This window comes from Manihot esculenta, chromosome 10, assembly GCF_001659605.2.
Source record: "Manihot esculenta cultivar AM560-2 chromosome 10, M.esculenta_v8, whole genome shotgun sequence".
NCBI classification, from domain to species: Eukaryota; Viridiplantae; Streptophyta; class Magnoliopsida; order Malpighiales; family Euphorbiaceae; genus Manihot; species Manihot esculenta.
The window spans coordinates 31,234,465-31,252,182 of NC_035170.2; the positions used below are offsets into that span (position 1 = coordinate 31,234,465).

The window sequence follows — 17,718 nt, forward strand, 5'->3', positions numbered from 1 at the left end:
TTTAATTTCATTCAATTGAATTACACTCTTAAAATTTATAAATATATAACTTGTTAAAATTTGAGAGCTCAATGTTTATAAATTTAATAAGTTAATTTAAATATATACTGTTTTTTGATTCAAAAAATATATATATACTGTTTAACTAAAATTATTTAATTTTGAATTTATTAATTTTAAATTAAAATTTATTATAATAAAGCAGTTTAATAGCTTGTCATTTAAATTTTTTTTAAGTTAATTAAAATAAAATTTTGTCTTTTATTAAAGAAAAGCCAAATTTGACCTCTTTTCATGCTTCCAATACAATCCATTACCGATGAGTCCAATCCATTCCATCTATTTCATTTAAAATCAAATTAAAATAAATAAATTAAAAATTAAAAATTTAATATTTTTAAAAATTAAATTAATTTTAATTAAAAATCAAATCAAATTGAATTGATTCGATTCGATTTAATTCAATTTGGTTTAATTAATTTTAATTTTTAATAAATTTTTTATTTTTTACTCTTTATTTTTAGTATTTTAAAATTTAATTAAAATATTTTAATTTTAATATGCTTTAATTTCTCTATATTATTAAAAATAACATATTATTATCTCTAAATTGATTCGATTCGATTTTTTTTAATCAAAATTGAACCAAACTGAAATAACTGAAATTTTTAAAATTAAATCGAAACGAACTAAAATGAATAAAAAAATCAAACTAAAATTTTAAATTAAATCAGTTCGATTAATTTTTTCGATTTGAACTGAATTCTACTCACTCCTCCTCCTATTATCCTTATTTGAATTTGGACGCAACAATATATTTATACGTGTCATTTTATTAAAATTTATAAATAAAAAAAATTAACATGCACCAATTTAATTAAATTCAAGTTCGCAGCTCTTTATTTTTTCCCAAAAAAACAGCAAAGAAACAAACAATTCAAGAGTCAAATTCTGATGTAAGTGCGTTTCCAAGAGCTGCATTGTTTAGCGACGTGTTATTATCATATAAAACCGTATCTACAGAAGTTTTCTATTTGACAGAGTTATTTAATTCTTTTCAACACTTATATGGATTTAGCCCTAAATGCATAGAGATTTACAATCCTATTGTCCTATTAAATCGAATAAGTTACATTTTAATTTTTTAACTGAATCATATGATATCTTGAGTCCACTTATCAAACTAATTTGAATTCACTTACATAAATCTATGAAGAAAATCATTTTTATGTATGAAGAAAATTTTTTACATTAAAAAATACTAAATTTTTTTATTTTAAATAAAAATTTTATAAAAAAATTAATTTTTATAAAATTTTTAATTTCAAATAATTGTTTAAAAAAATTAAGAAAAGTAGACTTCTAGTCAAAAGAGTTAACAATAATAATAATAATAATAACTTAACTATTTAAGGTTCATTCTCTGTCATCTGATATCAATGATGAAAATTTTATGTAATTAAAATTTATAAATTAATAATAATGTAAGAGATTAAATTTTAAAATAATAAAATTATGTTTAATGAAAAATAAATAAATCTATGTGTATTGAAGGAGAGATATAACATATAAATTTAATTTTCACAAATTACATCTCATTTTTCTTTTTTTGGTATAATTTATTTTGTAAAAAAAATATTTTTTTATAAAATTACATCATATTTCAAGTTATTTTAAAATACAAATTTTTTAAATTAAAAATAATTGAATTTTTTAAGAACAATCATAATTATTTAACACTTTTCATTCTATTAATTAAAAAATATGTATTATATATTTTTTTAAATTAATTATTAATTATTATAATTTTTCATCAATAAGATTGAGAGTATTGATTATTCATAATATTTTTTTTCATTTTAAACAAGAGAATTATTAAAAAAAATTAATTTAATACAATTAAATTCTCACAAAGTCTTTTTAACTCTGAATGAAGAGTTAGAGTTTGCATATGTGAAAGAGCCATAAATATTTTTAAGAGTCTCATTGAACAAAAAAGTCAAAATTTACATAATATTATATATATTTTAATTTAAATATTTTTCAGTATTGGATTTATTATTTCAAATTTTTTAATTTACTAAAATTATATCTTAGATTAAAGTTAAGACTTAAAATAAAAACTTAGTATATGGTATGCCATTTAAAAATTTTATTATTAAAATACTAAAATTATTTTTTAAAATACAATTATTAAAATACTAGTAAACCTTATTTATATGAATTCAAATCTAAATACTTCTATAGTATATATAGAGTATAAATAATATTTTTTTATTAATTTAATTTACAAATCAAATTTTATAATCATCAGACAAAAACTTTTTCTTTTTCCTTCTTCTTCGACTTTAGCAATCTCATTATTGAAATTTGATTTAAAGGTTTATGATGATTGTAACGTTACAAAATTAATTGCAAATGCCTATCCTATAATAAAGTTACTTTTGTATTTGAAGAAAATTATTATTTAATCTTTTAAATAAAGTAAAATTTATTAGTTAGTTTTTTAATTTTAAAAAATATATTAAAATATTTTTAAAATATTAAAAATTCTATTAATTAATTACTCGATTAATTTTCATTTTACCTATTAAGTGTTGAAAAAAGTCTAAAATAAAAGATTAATTAGTTTAATTTTTATAAAATTAAAAAATTAACTAATAAATTTTGTTGATGCTATAAGGATTAAACAGTAAAATACTAATATCTAAAGTTAATAAATGATTGATTAATAATTTAAAATATTTTAATGATTTTTTTCAGATTAATAAACTAAATTTAAGAGAGTAAATAATTTTTTTTATATTAAAAATTGAAGATAAAAGTTTTTTTTCTTGAACTATGTAAATCTATTGCATTTTTCACTGGTCCAACAAGAAACAAAGTATCCAAATAACTTATATCCACAAAAATAATCCAGTAATTCAAGAACCCAAACAATAGCCTAAAAAGCAGAAACTCTTAATTCATATTAACTCAATTGATCGACACAAGCACCGTCGCACAAATTTCGAGTCGCCGATGTACCATTTGAGTCATCAGTACATTAAGAAATAATGACAGCAACCTTTATTTAACTCTTTAGCAAAAATAAAAAGTAACAATAAGAGACACATGATACATCTGCACATGCAAGCAGATCTAGATTGGAAAGAGTCACGACCGACGAAAACTAGCCGCAAAAAGAGACAGCGTAGCAGAGCTCTTAGTCAATTATCAGACTGTGTGAACGTAGCTCATCGGATGTATTGATGCGTAGGTGCAATACCACATATGCAAATAACTCTCCATAACCATAGATACAAAGTCACCAGACCCTCAAATCAGATCCAAAAGAGCAATCCCCACTACCAAAAAATACTAGGAATTTGAAAACATGGAAGAACAGAAGAAACTCAAATACAAAAATCAAAGTAAATCAAATAAGAGCAACCAAAGATACCAGAAAGACACCAACACAAAAGTCTGAAACTCTCACCGATGTCTACAGTCCGTTCATCCGCCCTATCTCCTTCTTTCGTATTCTTTTTTTTTTTTTTCTATGTAAACTATTATAATGAGTTTTATTCAAAATTATATGTTCTCATAAGATAAAATATCATAGCTTTTTATTAATTTCATTTTTTTTGAAATAGAAATTTCATTAAATTTATAGTAAAAATAAAATATAAATAATTTTTTTCATTAATTACATTAATGGACATTTTATCTTCTGCCCAAAAAAAAAAGTAATGGGCTTAGTACAGTTACTAGAAAGTTGAAATTTGTAAAAGAGATTAATCTTATCCTTGATAAAGAAGCAAAAAAGAGATGTACTGTTGTGGAGAATCCTTGTGTTTGTAGGCCCCATGTGATTTTTTAGTGGGCCACCCTTGTTCTCCACTAGCAATGCAAAATTTTTCTTCCTTTTGATAAAGAAGCAAAAAAGAGATGTACCGTTGTGGAGAATCCTTGTGTTTGTAGGCCCCATGTATTTTTTAGTGGGCCACCCTTGTTCTCCACTAGCAATGCAAAATTTTTCTTCCTTTCAGAATTGTGACGAGGAAGTTGTTTTTTTAAAAAAACAAAAAATCAAAAATAAAAAATTGAAAAACAAATTGTTGAAATTATTTAATTATTTTAAAAAATTTTATGTGTAAAAATATACTTTAACCTTAAATTATTTTAGTATTTTAATTAAAATATTTTTAAAACATTTTTCAACAATAATATTAACAAAGCTCCGTACACATTATAAAAAATATTATTTATTTACCAGCTTATCATTTTAGTATTTATTTTTTTTAAATGAAATTAAAAATTGAGAAAATAAAAATATATCGGCACTTATTATCAGACTAAATTTATGAGTGCATCATTTTAATATTTATTAGCATTAAACTAATAAATTAATTAATAATCAAATATTCTAAATTTTTTAGTAATTTTAATAATAAATATATTTATAAATTACATTGTATTAGATATATCTATTATTTATCAATTATTTATAAATATTTTAAGTAAATACGAAATTATTTAAAATTTAAATACTTATAAATTTAAAAATAACTGATAATATTAAGTATTTAAAACTAATTTTCGTAATTTAAGCTTAATTTCAAGCATAAAAATTACACACAGAGTTAGACTCTGAAATTCACTTTTCTTTCTTTGTTACAGAATAATATTGCTTAGAATTCCATCGATCTAATTTTCAAACATCATATATAATGATCTGAGATCCAGAAATAGGGTTTTTACAATGGGCTCTGTAAAATTTAGAAAAAACTTAAATCTAGAGAGGAGTATTTCTCCTTTTATATGTTTCCTTTTGTCTGCTAGTGATGTGCCAACAGAACGAGTATCATTAGACCACATGTCCCTGCTACGCTGATACGGACGTACGAGGGAATCAGATCTCTGCCCCATGCATAACGGCCTCTGATTCTCTCTGTGCACGTGTAGGCGGGTCTACGAGGCGGATGGATGAATACTTCTTCGGGTTCTGGGCTGGGCCGGAGGATAGGAACAAAGCTGGGCCCAAATGGGATCGGCCCGAGGTGCAGTGAAGACGAGGCCGGCCTGGTGGAGAAAGCCAGATGAAGCCCGGTTGTGAGGCTGAGCGGACTGGACCTAGTTCGCGTGAGTGGCTTGAAGATTTCTAAGTAATTGACTATTTTCATGGATCTGACCCTAAACTAGAGTGAGGTGAGCCCAAAGGTCATCAATATATATTCAAAAAGGCTTAAAATTAAAAAAAAAAAGCCTAAACTTTAAATTTTTTAATTATCTTTTTTTTTTTACTTTTATCAATTTAGTGAAGGAAAATGAAATATACATATAATCTTATATAACTATATATATCAATTAATAAGAAGAAAAAAAATTCTTTTAATTATTTAAATGAAACATGCATAAAATATTTTTTAGAAAAAAAATTAAATTCTAATGATCAGAAAATAAAAGATATTTATTTAAAAAATGAAAACTAAAGTTATTAATATTGCTTTGGCTTTAAACCATCGGACGACGACGTGACACAAAAAGGGCAAGTGGACAATCATGCATGCAATGAATCACGTTACCATGAACTCTATATAAAGGGCAGTGCCATGAGAAGAGCAAACCACACAAGCACTTCAAAATCTTAACACCATCGATCAACATGGCTTTGGCTTTCAAACACTCTCTTCTTCTGGGGATGCTCGTCTTCCTCATAGCCCTGTTGGCTCTTACTGAGCCAGCAATGGCTGATGATGTTGATGCTGTCCCTGATAACTTTAACCGTACTTATTTTCCAGATGATTTCATTTTTGGCACAGCTACTTCTTCTTACCAGGTATATTCAGACCTTCATTTTTATCTATGCTCTCCCATTGTCTATTTGTTCCCTAGTTTGCATTATTTGCTTTGCTTCTTTCTTCTGTTTATAAAGTTTGCTTAAAATAAATAATATTCAATTTTACATTAGATCGAAGGTTCAACAAACATATCTTGCAGAGGACCAAGTGTCTGGGATACATTTACTCATGAATATCCAGGTACGATTAAATGCATATCAACATATGATATATACGTGCAAAATATTAATTATTTATATATAATCTTGCAGAAAGGATAAAGGACCACAGTAATGGAGATGTTGCCGTTGATTTTTACCATCGATATCGGGTATAATAGTTAAACTTTTTTTTCTATTTTCTAAAAAAATCGTTGTATTGACAACAATAAAATTAAACTGCAGGAGGATATCAAAAATGTGAAGAATATGAATTTTGATGCATTCAGATTTTCAATTTCATGGTCTAGAGTTATACCCAGTAAGTAATTTATTATTACATGAATATTACTCGATATATAGGAAGTACTTTCACACTTGTTTATAATATTAATTTTAAAATATTCAGGTGGAAGAAGATCTGAAGGAGTGAACGAGGAGGGCATAAAATTTTATGATGATGTTATCAATGAAGTTCTAAGAAATGGTGAAAATCATCTTCTTTTCTCTTAAATTTTGTGAATTATGGCTTTAATATCTGGAAAACGTATTCAAAATAGTAATAAAGGGCCCTGGTGAAGTCATCATATTATTACATCAAATTTCTAATTTTTCTTTTTGCTGCGAAAAATTCAGAACTCATACCATTTGTTACAATTTTTCATTGGGATACTCCTCAAGCTCTAGAGGATAAATATGGCGGCTTTTTAAGTCGTAATATTGTGTAAGTATATAATTTCAACTAATATTTTCAAACTACCAAAAGAAAAATTTATGTATCAGTTTTTTGAATATAATGTTCTCATCTTACATAATGTATAGGGATGATTATTGTGATTATGCGGATCTTCTCTTCGAAAAATTTGGTAATCGAGTGAAGTTTTGGATGACTTTTAATGAACCGTGGTCTCTTAGTGGATTTGCCTATGATGATGGAATTTTTGCTCCCGGTCGATGTTCATCTTGGGTGAATCGTCAATGTCGTGCTGGAAATTCAGCTACTGAACCTTATATAGTTGCACATCATTTACTCCTTGCTCATTCTGCAGCTGTTAATTTATACAGAGAAAAATATCAGGTTGGTGATTTTTGGATATATTATATACATGCGTAGTTTTTTGTCAAATACAAATCTATCTAAATTAATTTGACATTCTTATTATATTGATTATATAGAAAATCCAAACCGGCGGGACAATGGGCAAGATTGGGATAACACTCTTTACCTTTTGGTTTGAACCATTATCCAATAGATTAATTGATATAGAAGCATCCAGGACAGCACTTGATTTCATGTTTGGATTGTAAGTTTTTCATTCAAATTAATCCAGCTTATATACAAAAGTGATAAATAATATATATAATTTTACTATATTTTTCAGGTGGATGGATCCTTTAACTTATGGTCGTTATCCAAGACGTGTACAAGATTTAGTTGGAGATAGATTGCTCACTTTTACTGAAAAAGAAACTAAAATGCTTAGAAAATCATATGATTTTCTTGGGTTACAATATTATACTTCATATTATGCAAAACCAAATGCTCCAATTGATCCAGATTATATTAGATACAAAACTGATAGTCGAACCACGACAACCGGTAAGCTCATTCAGAAATGTGATATATTAAGAGTAGAAAGAATATATATGTGGGTTGATATAAGTATCCTTTTTGAAAAAGGTTTTCATTTATAACATGTTTTTTTTCCTTACAGCCTATGACTATGATGGTAACCCGATTGGTCCACATGTAAGTGTGTATTAAAATGAAATTTAGTGTAAGAAAAAGAAGAAAATTGCACATTTATGGATGGTATCACTGACATCAAAATAAAAATTTGCAGGCTTACTCACCTTGGTTTTACATTTTTCCAAAAGGCATTCGACATCTTTTGAACTATACCAAAGATACATATGAGGATCCAGTAATTTATATTACTGAGAATGGTAAATAATTTATTCCTTTTATTGTAGAATTACTATCGAGCTATTCACATTAATATTGTGCTTCAATTTATTTAAATTTTCCACATATTAATTCAGGGGTTGATAGATACAATAACGAAAGTCGAACTCCTGAGCAAATGAGAAATGATACATTCAGGATAAACTATTATAAAGAGCACATGTGGCATGCATTGGGATCCCTCAAGTGAGTCTAAACTCCAATATACTAATATAAAGTTTTTTTTAATCATTCTTAATCAATTTTACTAATAAAAGTTGGTTTTGGCAGGAATTACAATGTTAATCTCAAAGGTTACTTTGCATGGTCATATTTGGACAACTTCGAGTGGAACATCGGTTATACTTCAAGATTTGGTTTATACTATGTTGACTATCATGATCACTTGAAAAGAATGCCCAAAGATTCCGCTAACTGGTTCAAGCATAAGTTCCTGAAGAGCCCTTTGAAGATTACTTCACAGGATTCAAGGGAAGTTGGCAAATACTACATAATGTAGTCTTGGTTGAGGTGCCAAAATTAAAGAGATATGGCTTGTGTGTGTCTTGCAATGAAATAATATGATTGGGCTACTTCTTAGCTCCAATGACATAGCTAGCTTGTGTGGTAATAGTTTTGTGTGTCTTTGTCTAGCAATATTAAATAACATCATTGAGCTTACTGTGAAGCTCCAATGACGGGTTGTGTTGTAATATATTTTTGAAATGAATGAGGAGTTCTTATCTCCTTTTAAGGAATTTTATTAATATTATCAGCCTTTGTATGGATGAATTTTATTAACATTTTTTTTTAAGTTTACTGCAAAAAAACTAAATATTTAGAACAATTGATATTTATATTTTAAATTTTAAATTTTAAATAATAAAACTAAATGTTTTTAATTTTTCACAATTATAATAAAAAAATTAAATTAAATTTGAAATAAAAGTAACGGTAAATTATAATATAATCTCTAAAATTTTATTAATTAAGTAAAACTTTATGTATTATATTGTAATTTATTGTTAATTTTTCAAATTTCAATTTAATATTTTAATTATAATTGTGATAAATTGAAAAGGTTTAATTTTATTATGCAAAATTTAAAATTTTAGATATGAATGTATATTATTACCAATATTTAAATTTTTTATTCAATAAACTTTTTTTAATATTGTAGTTACACCATATAAAATAAGCTATTTTCTTAAAATAATAATGTGTTTAAAAAATATTTTTTATGAAATATATAGAGGGTAATGTTATATTTAATTTTTAGATTATGTTTTATTCAAAGGTAGACAGCTCCAATTATAAAAAATATATAGTTTTTTTTTTCTATAATTTTTATTTATCTCTTTTTTTATTGCTTTAAAATTATTGCTATTTTTTTATATTATACATGATTAACATATAAATTAACTATTATAATTTTATTTTATTTAATCAAATAAAAATAATTTATTTATATTAAACTTTTATATGAATTTAGTAAAAGTAATTCTCAAGGGACATCAAGTACAAGTCATGTCCTAATCACAGGGATAAAATAATTGCGATTCACATCCATTCATCAATAATGGTCCTTGTTTACTCGATAAATAATAATGTATTTTTTTCAGGACGGTTATTTAATAAATTTGATTTAAAATTAAATTAAATTGAATAAGTTAAAAGTTAAAATTTTAATATTTATAAAAATTGAATTAATTTTGAATAAAATTTAAATTAAATTAAATCAATTTAATTTAATTTAATTCGATTTCATTTGATTAGTTAAATTTTTTAATAATTTTTTTTATTTTTAATATTTTAAAATTTAATTAAAATTTTTTAATTTTTAATTATAGTCTAATCTTTTATATTATTAAAAATAATATATTATTATTATTAATCGGTTCAGTTTAATTTTTTAATTTTTTTATAAAAATTAAATCAAACCGGCTAAAATTTTTAAAATTATAAAATTCAATTGAGTGGAAATTTAAATCTAAGCAAAATGCCTTACATTCTTAGAGGGAAAATTTTGAGGGAGCAGGATGGGTGCAGGACAAGGAGGAAAATATAGATTTTTTTTCATTTTTTTAAGATAAATGAAAAATAAAATCTCAAATAAAAATAAATTTATTTTTATTGTATATAAAAAAAATAGTTTTAGTTAATTCCTATTTATCATCTTGGAAATTTACATAAATAATTGAAAGGTATATATATGATTTTATAAATTTTCTTTAAATTGAAAAAAAATAAATAGAAAAAAATTATTTTCAAACACAAAGAATAGTTATTCTTTTTCGATTTTTTTTTATTTATTTCATTCCTGTCCCATATAAAATATGGGTAATTTTTATCTGTAATAACTGAATTTTAATACTTGTTTTATTGTAATTATTAAATTTAATTTTTTTTTCATAAAAAGCATTAATTTTTTATTTGAACTTCAAATGGTAAATCTCGTCAGAATTTAATAGAATCTCTAATTGGATTTTTACATCGACTAATTTTACTTAAAAGAATTTACCATGTGAGATTATAAATATCTTTCTAATCTACTGGGTAATCCGTCTCTATCTAAATTGAATAATAAGATGAAGCCAGAGCTGACTTCACAAGTGTGAGGATGTAGCTCAAATGGTAGAGCGCTCGCTTTGCATGCGAGAGGCACGGGGTTCGATCCCCCGCATCTCCAGTGCTTTTTAACAGCGAAGAAGCCCAGCCCAGCCCAGCCCATGTCACGTGCCAATTGAGGCTTTCATGAGCCCAGTTTTTCTAGAGCTTCAAAAACCACTTAAATTTCAGGCTTTTCGTTTCTTTTTTTTTGTCAAATACACTGGCTTCGCTGAATTTCCTGCAACTCTCTATAAATCTTCACATGAAAACATTGTTTTTGAGATTGAGAATTCACAATCCACATTAGAAAAAAGTTAAAAGTATTCTCAATGTCAAGAGAAATTCTAAAAGAAAGCAGTGAGTCATTTCATAAGGCCACAACCAGCTGGGGTGATGCATAATAATATAACTGAGAGTAAACTCATGGAAGGTAGCTGTCTCTTTCATATCTCAGCAGTGGAGATGTCTATTTTCTGCCATATATATATAAATATAAAGGCACTTGATATCTGCTTTTGTGCAGACAATACAGTCGCTCACTATTTTGTCCACAAAATGATGCATTTTGGATAAATTTTTTCTGTAAAAGAGTACGTGAAGGAAAATGATGATTTCCTTTCATTTCTTTTCTTTTTACTTTCTTTGATTTTCATGTGTCCATTGAATGTAAGGATAAATGTAAAAATTTTCCCGGAAAGAAAGAGGGAGCAAAATATATACAAATGTTAAAAAGTAGGAGTGAAGACAATTTTTAGCAGAAGTGATAGTTTGGCGGACAGATTTTTAGCAGAAGAAAACAATAATGGCGGACCCAAAAATACTGACATTTTTATGGGTTGTTTATTATGGAAAATTTTGAACTGCAGTGCAGTATGGACCAGAACTTTGGATAAGCCCTTTTTTTCTGCATTAAAAAAGCTTGCAGCAGACAGACAGAGAGAGACCTGCAATCTGTTAAATTAATTAATTAGTATCTGCAACTCCAAAATCCCACAGCTTCCATTTTTTTCATATAATTAAACTTATCAAACTTTCAACTTTATTCAACACAGAGGTGTTATGGCTTATAATAATCTTTTTTTTCTTTGTTGAAGTGAAGTGGGTGTCATAACCGATAAAAGAATGAGAGGTTTATAATTTAGTATTTAATTATTATTTTTATTAATAAATTATTATCTAAATTTTTAAAATTTATTATAATATTTTTATTTTTTTCTCAATTAAATAATTATTTCATTTTATCTATTTTTATCGTTAAAAATATAGCAAAAAATTAAATTACCATCTATATTCTCGTACTCCTACCCCTTACCCTCTTCTTCTTTCTCTTCTCCTCCTTCTCCTTCTCCTTCTCCTTTTTTTATTTTTTTTCTTCATTTTTTTTCTTTAAGAAAAGAAAAAGAATGTGCGGCACTTAATTTGAACACCTTCAAATTAAGTCAGTCTTAAGAATCACCCGATTATTCTGTGAACATGAATACTCTGATTAGTCAAAATTATATAAGCGAACTACGAAGCCAACATACTGCATTCCATTAGAAGTCTCACAGTAAGCATAAAAGATAAGAACTGAACATAAGAATTCATAAACGGATTACTTATTTTATTACAGGGATAAAATAGTAATTATACATTATCATTAATGTAATCGTTATAATAATTCTTATATTCCCTTGTAGACAGGGGGACGGTCTATAAGGAGTGAAGGCACAACTTGGACTTTCATATTTTTCTTCATTATCATCTCTCCTAAATTTTTTTCTTTTTTTATGAGAAAAAAAAGATTATTTTATTAATAAAAAAATATAAAGATATTTCTGAAAAAAAATAAAAATATTTTAATAGATTTAAAAAAAATAAAAATATTTTAATAAATATAAAAATTTACTTGTTAATAATGACAATACTTATAAATTAAATAAAAATTGAGAATAAAATTAAATTTTAATAATTTTTTCTTTTATTTTTTATTTATTTTTAATAAAAAAATAAAATAATTATTTTACGTAAATAAAAAAATATAAATATTTTAATAAACTTTTAAAAATATAAAAATTAATTTAATAATAATAATAATAATAATACACACATATTAGATAATAAATTTTCTAAAAAAAACTAAAATGGCAGCAATAACGGACTATCCATCACTTTCGCAATCAATCAGGGGGAGAAAACGAAGGAAAAAATTTTACCAGGAAAAGTGATGTCATAGCAGTATGTGAACAGTGAGTTCCAATCATGGCTTTTGGATTGTAGTTCTCTTCTGTATACATCCATTGCTGGTCCTCCCCCCCTGTTTTTCAACTTTTCTTTTGGCCACCTTCTTTCTTGTCCACAGAATTGTTTCTTTCGCTCTTCTTAGGGTTTATACTTAATTTATTATATATATAGTAATTTTATATTATCCTTTTTTAGTTTTTAATATATTTAATATTTAAATTTATTATTTCCTTAATTTTATACTATAAATTTATTTTTTAATATTTATATGTAAGTCAAAATTTAAATTTTTATTAATAGTAAATTAATTTAAATAATAATATTATTATAGGTTTAAAATTTAAATTTAATTATAAAATCATTATTCACTTATAAATTTAAACATATAAAATTAAAATTTTATTAACTTTAAATTAATTTAAATAATAAAATCATTATCTATTTTAAAATTTATGTTTAGTTATATACTTGTAAATAATTAGATAGTTGTAGATTACATAATATTATTTATAATTGAGATTTTTAAATGTTAAAATTTATTCAAATTCAATAACTTATTAGTATATAATAAGTAATTTAATTCTTCTAAATTTGAAACTAATTAATATAAATTATTAATATTATTTTTATATTTTATTAAATTTAATCATTAATTAAAATTTATTTTTCTTTTCTTGATTCAATAAAATAAGAAGTAAAACAAATCATGCAAATTGAGATTGTGTTCATTAATTAGAAAAATCATTTATTTTATTATTTATTGTTTGAATATATAATAAATACGCGAATTTTTTAAATTAATTTCTAATTAATTAATTATATATAAATTTAATTAATAAAGGCGATTTATTTGAATTAAATCTACTAACTTCTTAACTAAACTAATATGTTAATTACTGTCTGGAGCTTTCCATGTTTTGGACTATAGGTTTACCCAATATTATAATTTTTCAGTCCGAAAATTTGTCAATTCAGGCTTTTTTCATTCATTTTCTTAATTCTTTTTTAAAAATCAGTTCAAAATCATATTTTAAGTGAAAATTAATTATTTATATCTAAATCATAGAATTTAATAAGATAAAAGTGATAAATTTTACAATTCATCATAAAATTATCATCTACTTTAAAAATTAAATTTTAAAAAATAAAATTATTAACTATATAAATAATTAAATATTATTATAAATAATTTAAAATTTTAAAAATATTACGAGTAATCCCATTATTCCACATTCTTTTCACTTTTATGTATAGTACAGATTAATTTTAATAATTAATATTAAATTATATTATGCATTATTAATATTAAAGACAAAAATATTTTAATTATTTCATATAATATTAACCGGAGAATAATTAATTCAGTATATCAATTTATATTAATTTAAATTAATTTGAGAGGTCTAAATTTATCGTTTTAAATAATAAAGATTTTCCATTTATTAAGATGATTTAGTTTACTTAGTATGAATTGATTAATGAATTGAAAATATAGAAATATGAATAAAAAGCACAAATTAATTTCAAATTTTACTAGAAAATTCAGTATAATCAGCTCCATAATATGGATGCTAGCAGGCTTTACTCATGCAAATTATGTTATTAAATTATTAGGGTTTGATTTTTTTTTTTATTAAAACACTAATTTAAAATTATTTATTTTAAATATAAATTAGATTGACATGAGAGAGAGAGGAAATAAGACATGGTTATTTGATATGGTGATGATATAGAGGCATAGTGTTTGGTGATATAGAAAAACTATATTGAAAGTAGAGATTCAAACAAAAAGGCTTCATTTCCAATTCTTCATTCATACACACACTCGTGCAATCTCGGAAACACAAAACTATTAAGACTTGGACTTGGTCAAATTAATAACTTTTTTTTTCAAAAAAAAAAAAATCTCTATACTTATATAAAAATAAATCTGTTACAGAATTATACATAAATTTAAAATTTTGATTTGGCAATTAAATGGAAAATAATAAAAACTATTCCATCATAATTTTGGCCGTTTAAGCATTAAAAATTTAAAAAACATTAGTTTAAAATAAAATAATAAAATAATATATTTTTTATAAGAGCTTTAGATATTTTTTTCTCATATTTTTTAAATAAAAAAAATTTTATTCAAATTTAATAAAAAAACATCATCGATAACTATTTATAGGGTATGCATTCGATCAGTTCGGTTTAAAATCGAACCGAACTGAATAAATCAAAAATTAAAATTTTAATATTTATAAAAATTGAATCGAATTGATTTGATTATAAATTAAATCAAACCAGTCTGATTCAGTTTGATTTAGTTCGATTTAAATTTTTAATAAATTTTTATTTTTTATATTTTATTTTTAGTATTTTAAAATTTAATTAAAATATTTTAATCTTAATATAATCTGATTTCTCGAAAATAATATATTATTATAACTAATTGATTCAGTTCGATTTTTTATTTTTTATTTTTTTTATTAAAATCAAATCGAATAAAAATAATTAAAAATTTTAAAATTAAAAACTGAATCGAATTAAGATGAATAAAAAATCGAACTGCATTTTTAAATCAATTCAATTTGATCATTTTTTTGATTTAAATTGAATACTGTTGACCTCTAAGTACTTGAAAGCAATTTAACACAAAACATTAAAAAAATAAAAGAATTTGAATTTAACATTTATAAATATTTTATGTTTAAAATAAAATATTTTTGATCTAGAAGCTGGTCAGATTGTAAAATACTATGGTTTGATTCATCCAAAACGTCTTAGAAACTAGCAAATGAAATCCAAGAAGTATAAATAGATTCATTTAATTAAACGCTTAACCTAAGTTTTGTAGATATAGAGAACGTGAATTATTTGGGAAATGCAATTTGTTATTTTTCACAATCCCTTCATTACTATTTTATTTATTTATTTATTTATTTTATAATTTGGGTGGTGGTCAAACTTAGCTGCAAACAAAGAAGTGTTAATTAAAAATTATTAAGTAATTAATTATGGTTTGAGAAAAATCAAATCACAATACCCCTCACTAAATTTTATATACTTGAGAATATGAAATGGGTTTGAAATTTGAGCTCTGTTTGTAAAGTCTTAGCTAGCTTCCATTTTCGAGAAGCTACGTGCAGTGCAGTGATTTCTTTAATAGTAATTTAGCCACGGACCATATTCATATGCATACATACATCAATAACTTCTATGCATGCATATATACTTCCATGCCCATACATCCTTGAGTAGATACGTACTTTTTTTCTTTCCATAATTTTTTTACACTTCTTTTATAAATATTAAAAAAATATTTTTTTTCATTGACATTTTAATTATATTATTTTTAAAATATTAAATTTCATTAAATATTAAAAAAAATTTTAAAAAATCTTTTAAAACTAAAATAAAATTAAGAGAAAAATACAACGCAATATTATATGTGATTTTATCAATTTTTTATTTTAAAATTTATATTTTAATTTATATTAAAATAATACCTGTAATATTAAATAACGGTAATTTTTAAATTTTATTAAAATTGTTAATATGAAAATCATACATCAAAATATTAATTTAATATAAATTAAATTATAAATTTTAAAATAAAAAATATAAAATTACATAATATTTTAATTAATATTTATATTTTATTTGTTACGAAATCAAGAATTTAATGCTATTTATTATGACATGATATTATAAATATTATTTTAATATAAATTAAATTAAAGATTCTCAAGTTGTTTTTATACTTTTTTTAAAATTAAATTAAATTATAATCCATTCATATGTTACTCCCTCATTTCTATCATTTTTATACACTTTATTTTTAACATATATTTAAAAATATAATTTTTTTATTATAACTATTTTAAATATATTAAGTTTTATTAAATATTAAGTAATGTTTTGAAAAATTTCTTAAAAACAATATAAAATTAAATAGTATTATAATAATTAATTTATATATTATATAGTCTAAAAAAGAAAATGATACTAATTTTAAGATAATAAAAAAATAAAATGAAGGTAATATTATAATGTAAGAAAAAAGTGAATAATAATTTTAAAAAGAAAATAAATAAAAATTATAAGATAAAAAAACTTATATTTTGTAATAATACTTAAAAGCAATTTGCAACTCTTATTTACAAAAACTTTAAAATTATTCAAATTCAAATAATTATACAAAAATAAAATATTTTAAATTTTTTGGAATCAGTTTGATGACTTCAATGATTTTTGGTCAACGAAAATCAATTCATTTTGATTTACTCAATTATCTTGAATTTTAATTCAAAAATTATATTTTAACATAAAAACACATTGTAATCAATAGATTAATATGAAACTAAAGCAATTCGATAAATTATCTGAATCGATTCATAATTTAAAATTAGTGATCAAACGTAAATCTACTTGAAAATAAATAAATAACTCAAAATTTAAAATTTTCTAAATAACATTCTCGACTAATTAATAATAGCATTATCTAGAAATATAATTTTATAATTCATCTTAAAATAAATTAACACTTTCTTTCTTTTGTTTTTTTCTTGGTGTTGTATTTCAGCAAATTTAAAGTTAAATCACATGATCAATATCTACGTTAACATGTGGCCTGAAATTGAAGGATTAGTTCCCATTGCATCACCCATTTAAACGCACACCAACATTTCCCGGTGTTTTCGGCTTTTTTTTCTCAACCCTTTTCCCTTTCTCTTTTCTTTTCCTTTATTCAGTATAATTTATTTTATAAAAAAAATGAATAAATTTTTATAAAAATATATCTAAATTTATTTTATAAAAATATAAAAATTTTATAAATTAAGAAAAATAATAAATTCTTTTATTTTAAATAAAAAATTTATTGTAAAATTTTTATTTTAAATAATATTATTATTTTTCGCAAGAAGTTCTCCTTTTTGGAAAAATCTAGGTTCTTCTACAATGTTAACTAAAA

At 23.2% G+C, this 17,718-nt stretch overlaps 1 protein-coding gene and 1 non-coding gene across 2 annotated transcripts; both read left to right on the plus strand.

Moving 5' to 3' along the window:
• Window positions 1-5,620: 5,620 nt before the first annotated feature.
• LOC110625210 (beta-glucosidase 13) lies at window positions 5,621-8,692 on the plus strand. Its single transcript, XM_021770797.1, has 13 exons — window positions 5,621-5,821; window positions 5,954-6,023; window positions 6,095-6,153; window positions 6,227-6,302; window positions 6,390-6,467; window positions 6,617-6,704; window positions 6,803-7,058; window positions 7,157-7,284; window positions 7,363-7,580; window positions 7,696-7,730; window positions 7,825-7,927; window positions 8,024-8,132; window positions 8,217-8,692. Exons 1-13 carry the CDS (start codon window positions 5,648-5,650, stop codon window positions 8,443-8,445), a joined length of 1,623 nt encoding a protein of 540 aa, XP_021626489.1. The 5' UTR covers window positions 5,621-5,647; the 3' UTR covers window positions 8,446-8,692.
• Window positions 8,693-10,541: 1,849 nt separating this feature from the next.
• Window positions 10,542-10,614, plus strand: TRNAA-UGC. Its single transcript has one exon. It is a non-coding gene; the product is annotated as a tRNA-Ala (tRNA).
• The last annotated feature ends 7,104 nt before the right edge of the window (window positions 10,615-17,718 follow it).

Excerpts from the sequence above, each read along its gene's own strand:
- LOC110625210 (XM_021770797.1), top strand. The coding sequence starts at position 5,648 with ATGGCTTTGGCTTTCAAACACTCTCTTCTTCTGGGGATGCTCGTCTTC. Across the intron at positions 6,154-6,226 it reads ATTTTTACCATCGATATCGG|GAGGATATCAAAAATGTGAA; the intron begins GTATAATAGTTA and ends ATTAAACTGCAG. Across the intron at positions 7,285-7,362 it reads CTTGATTTCATGTTTGGATT|GTGGATGGATCCTTTAACTT; the intron begins GTAAGTTTTTCA and ends TATATTTTTCAG.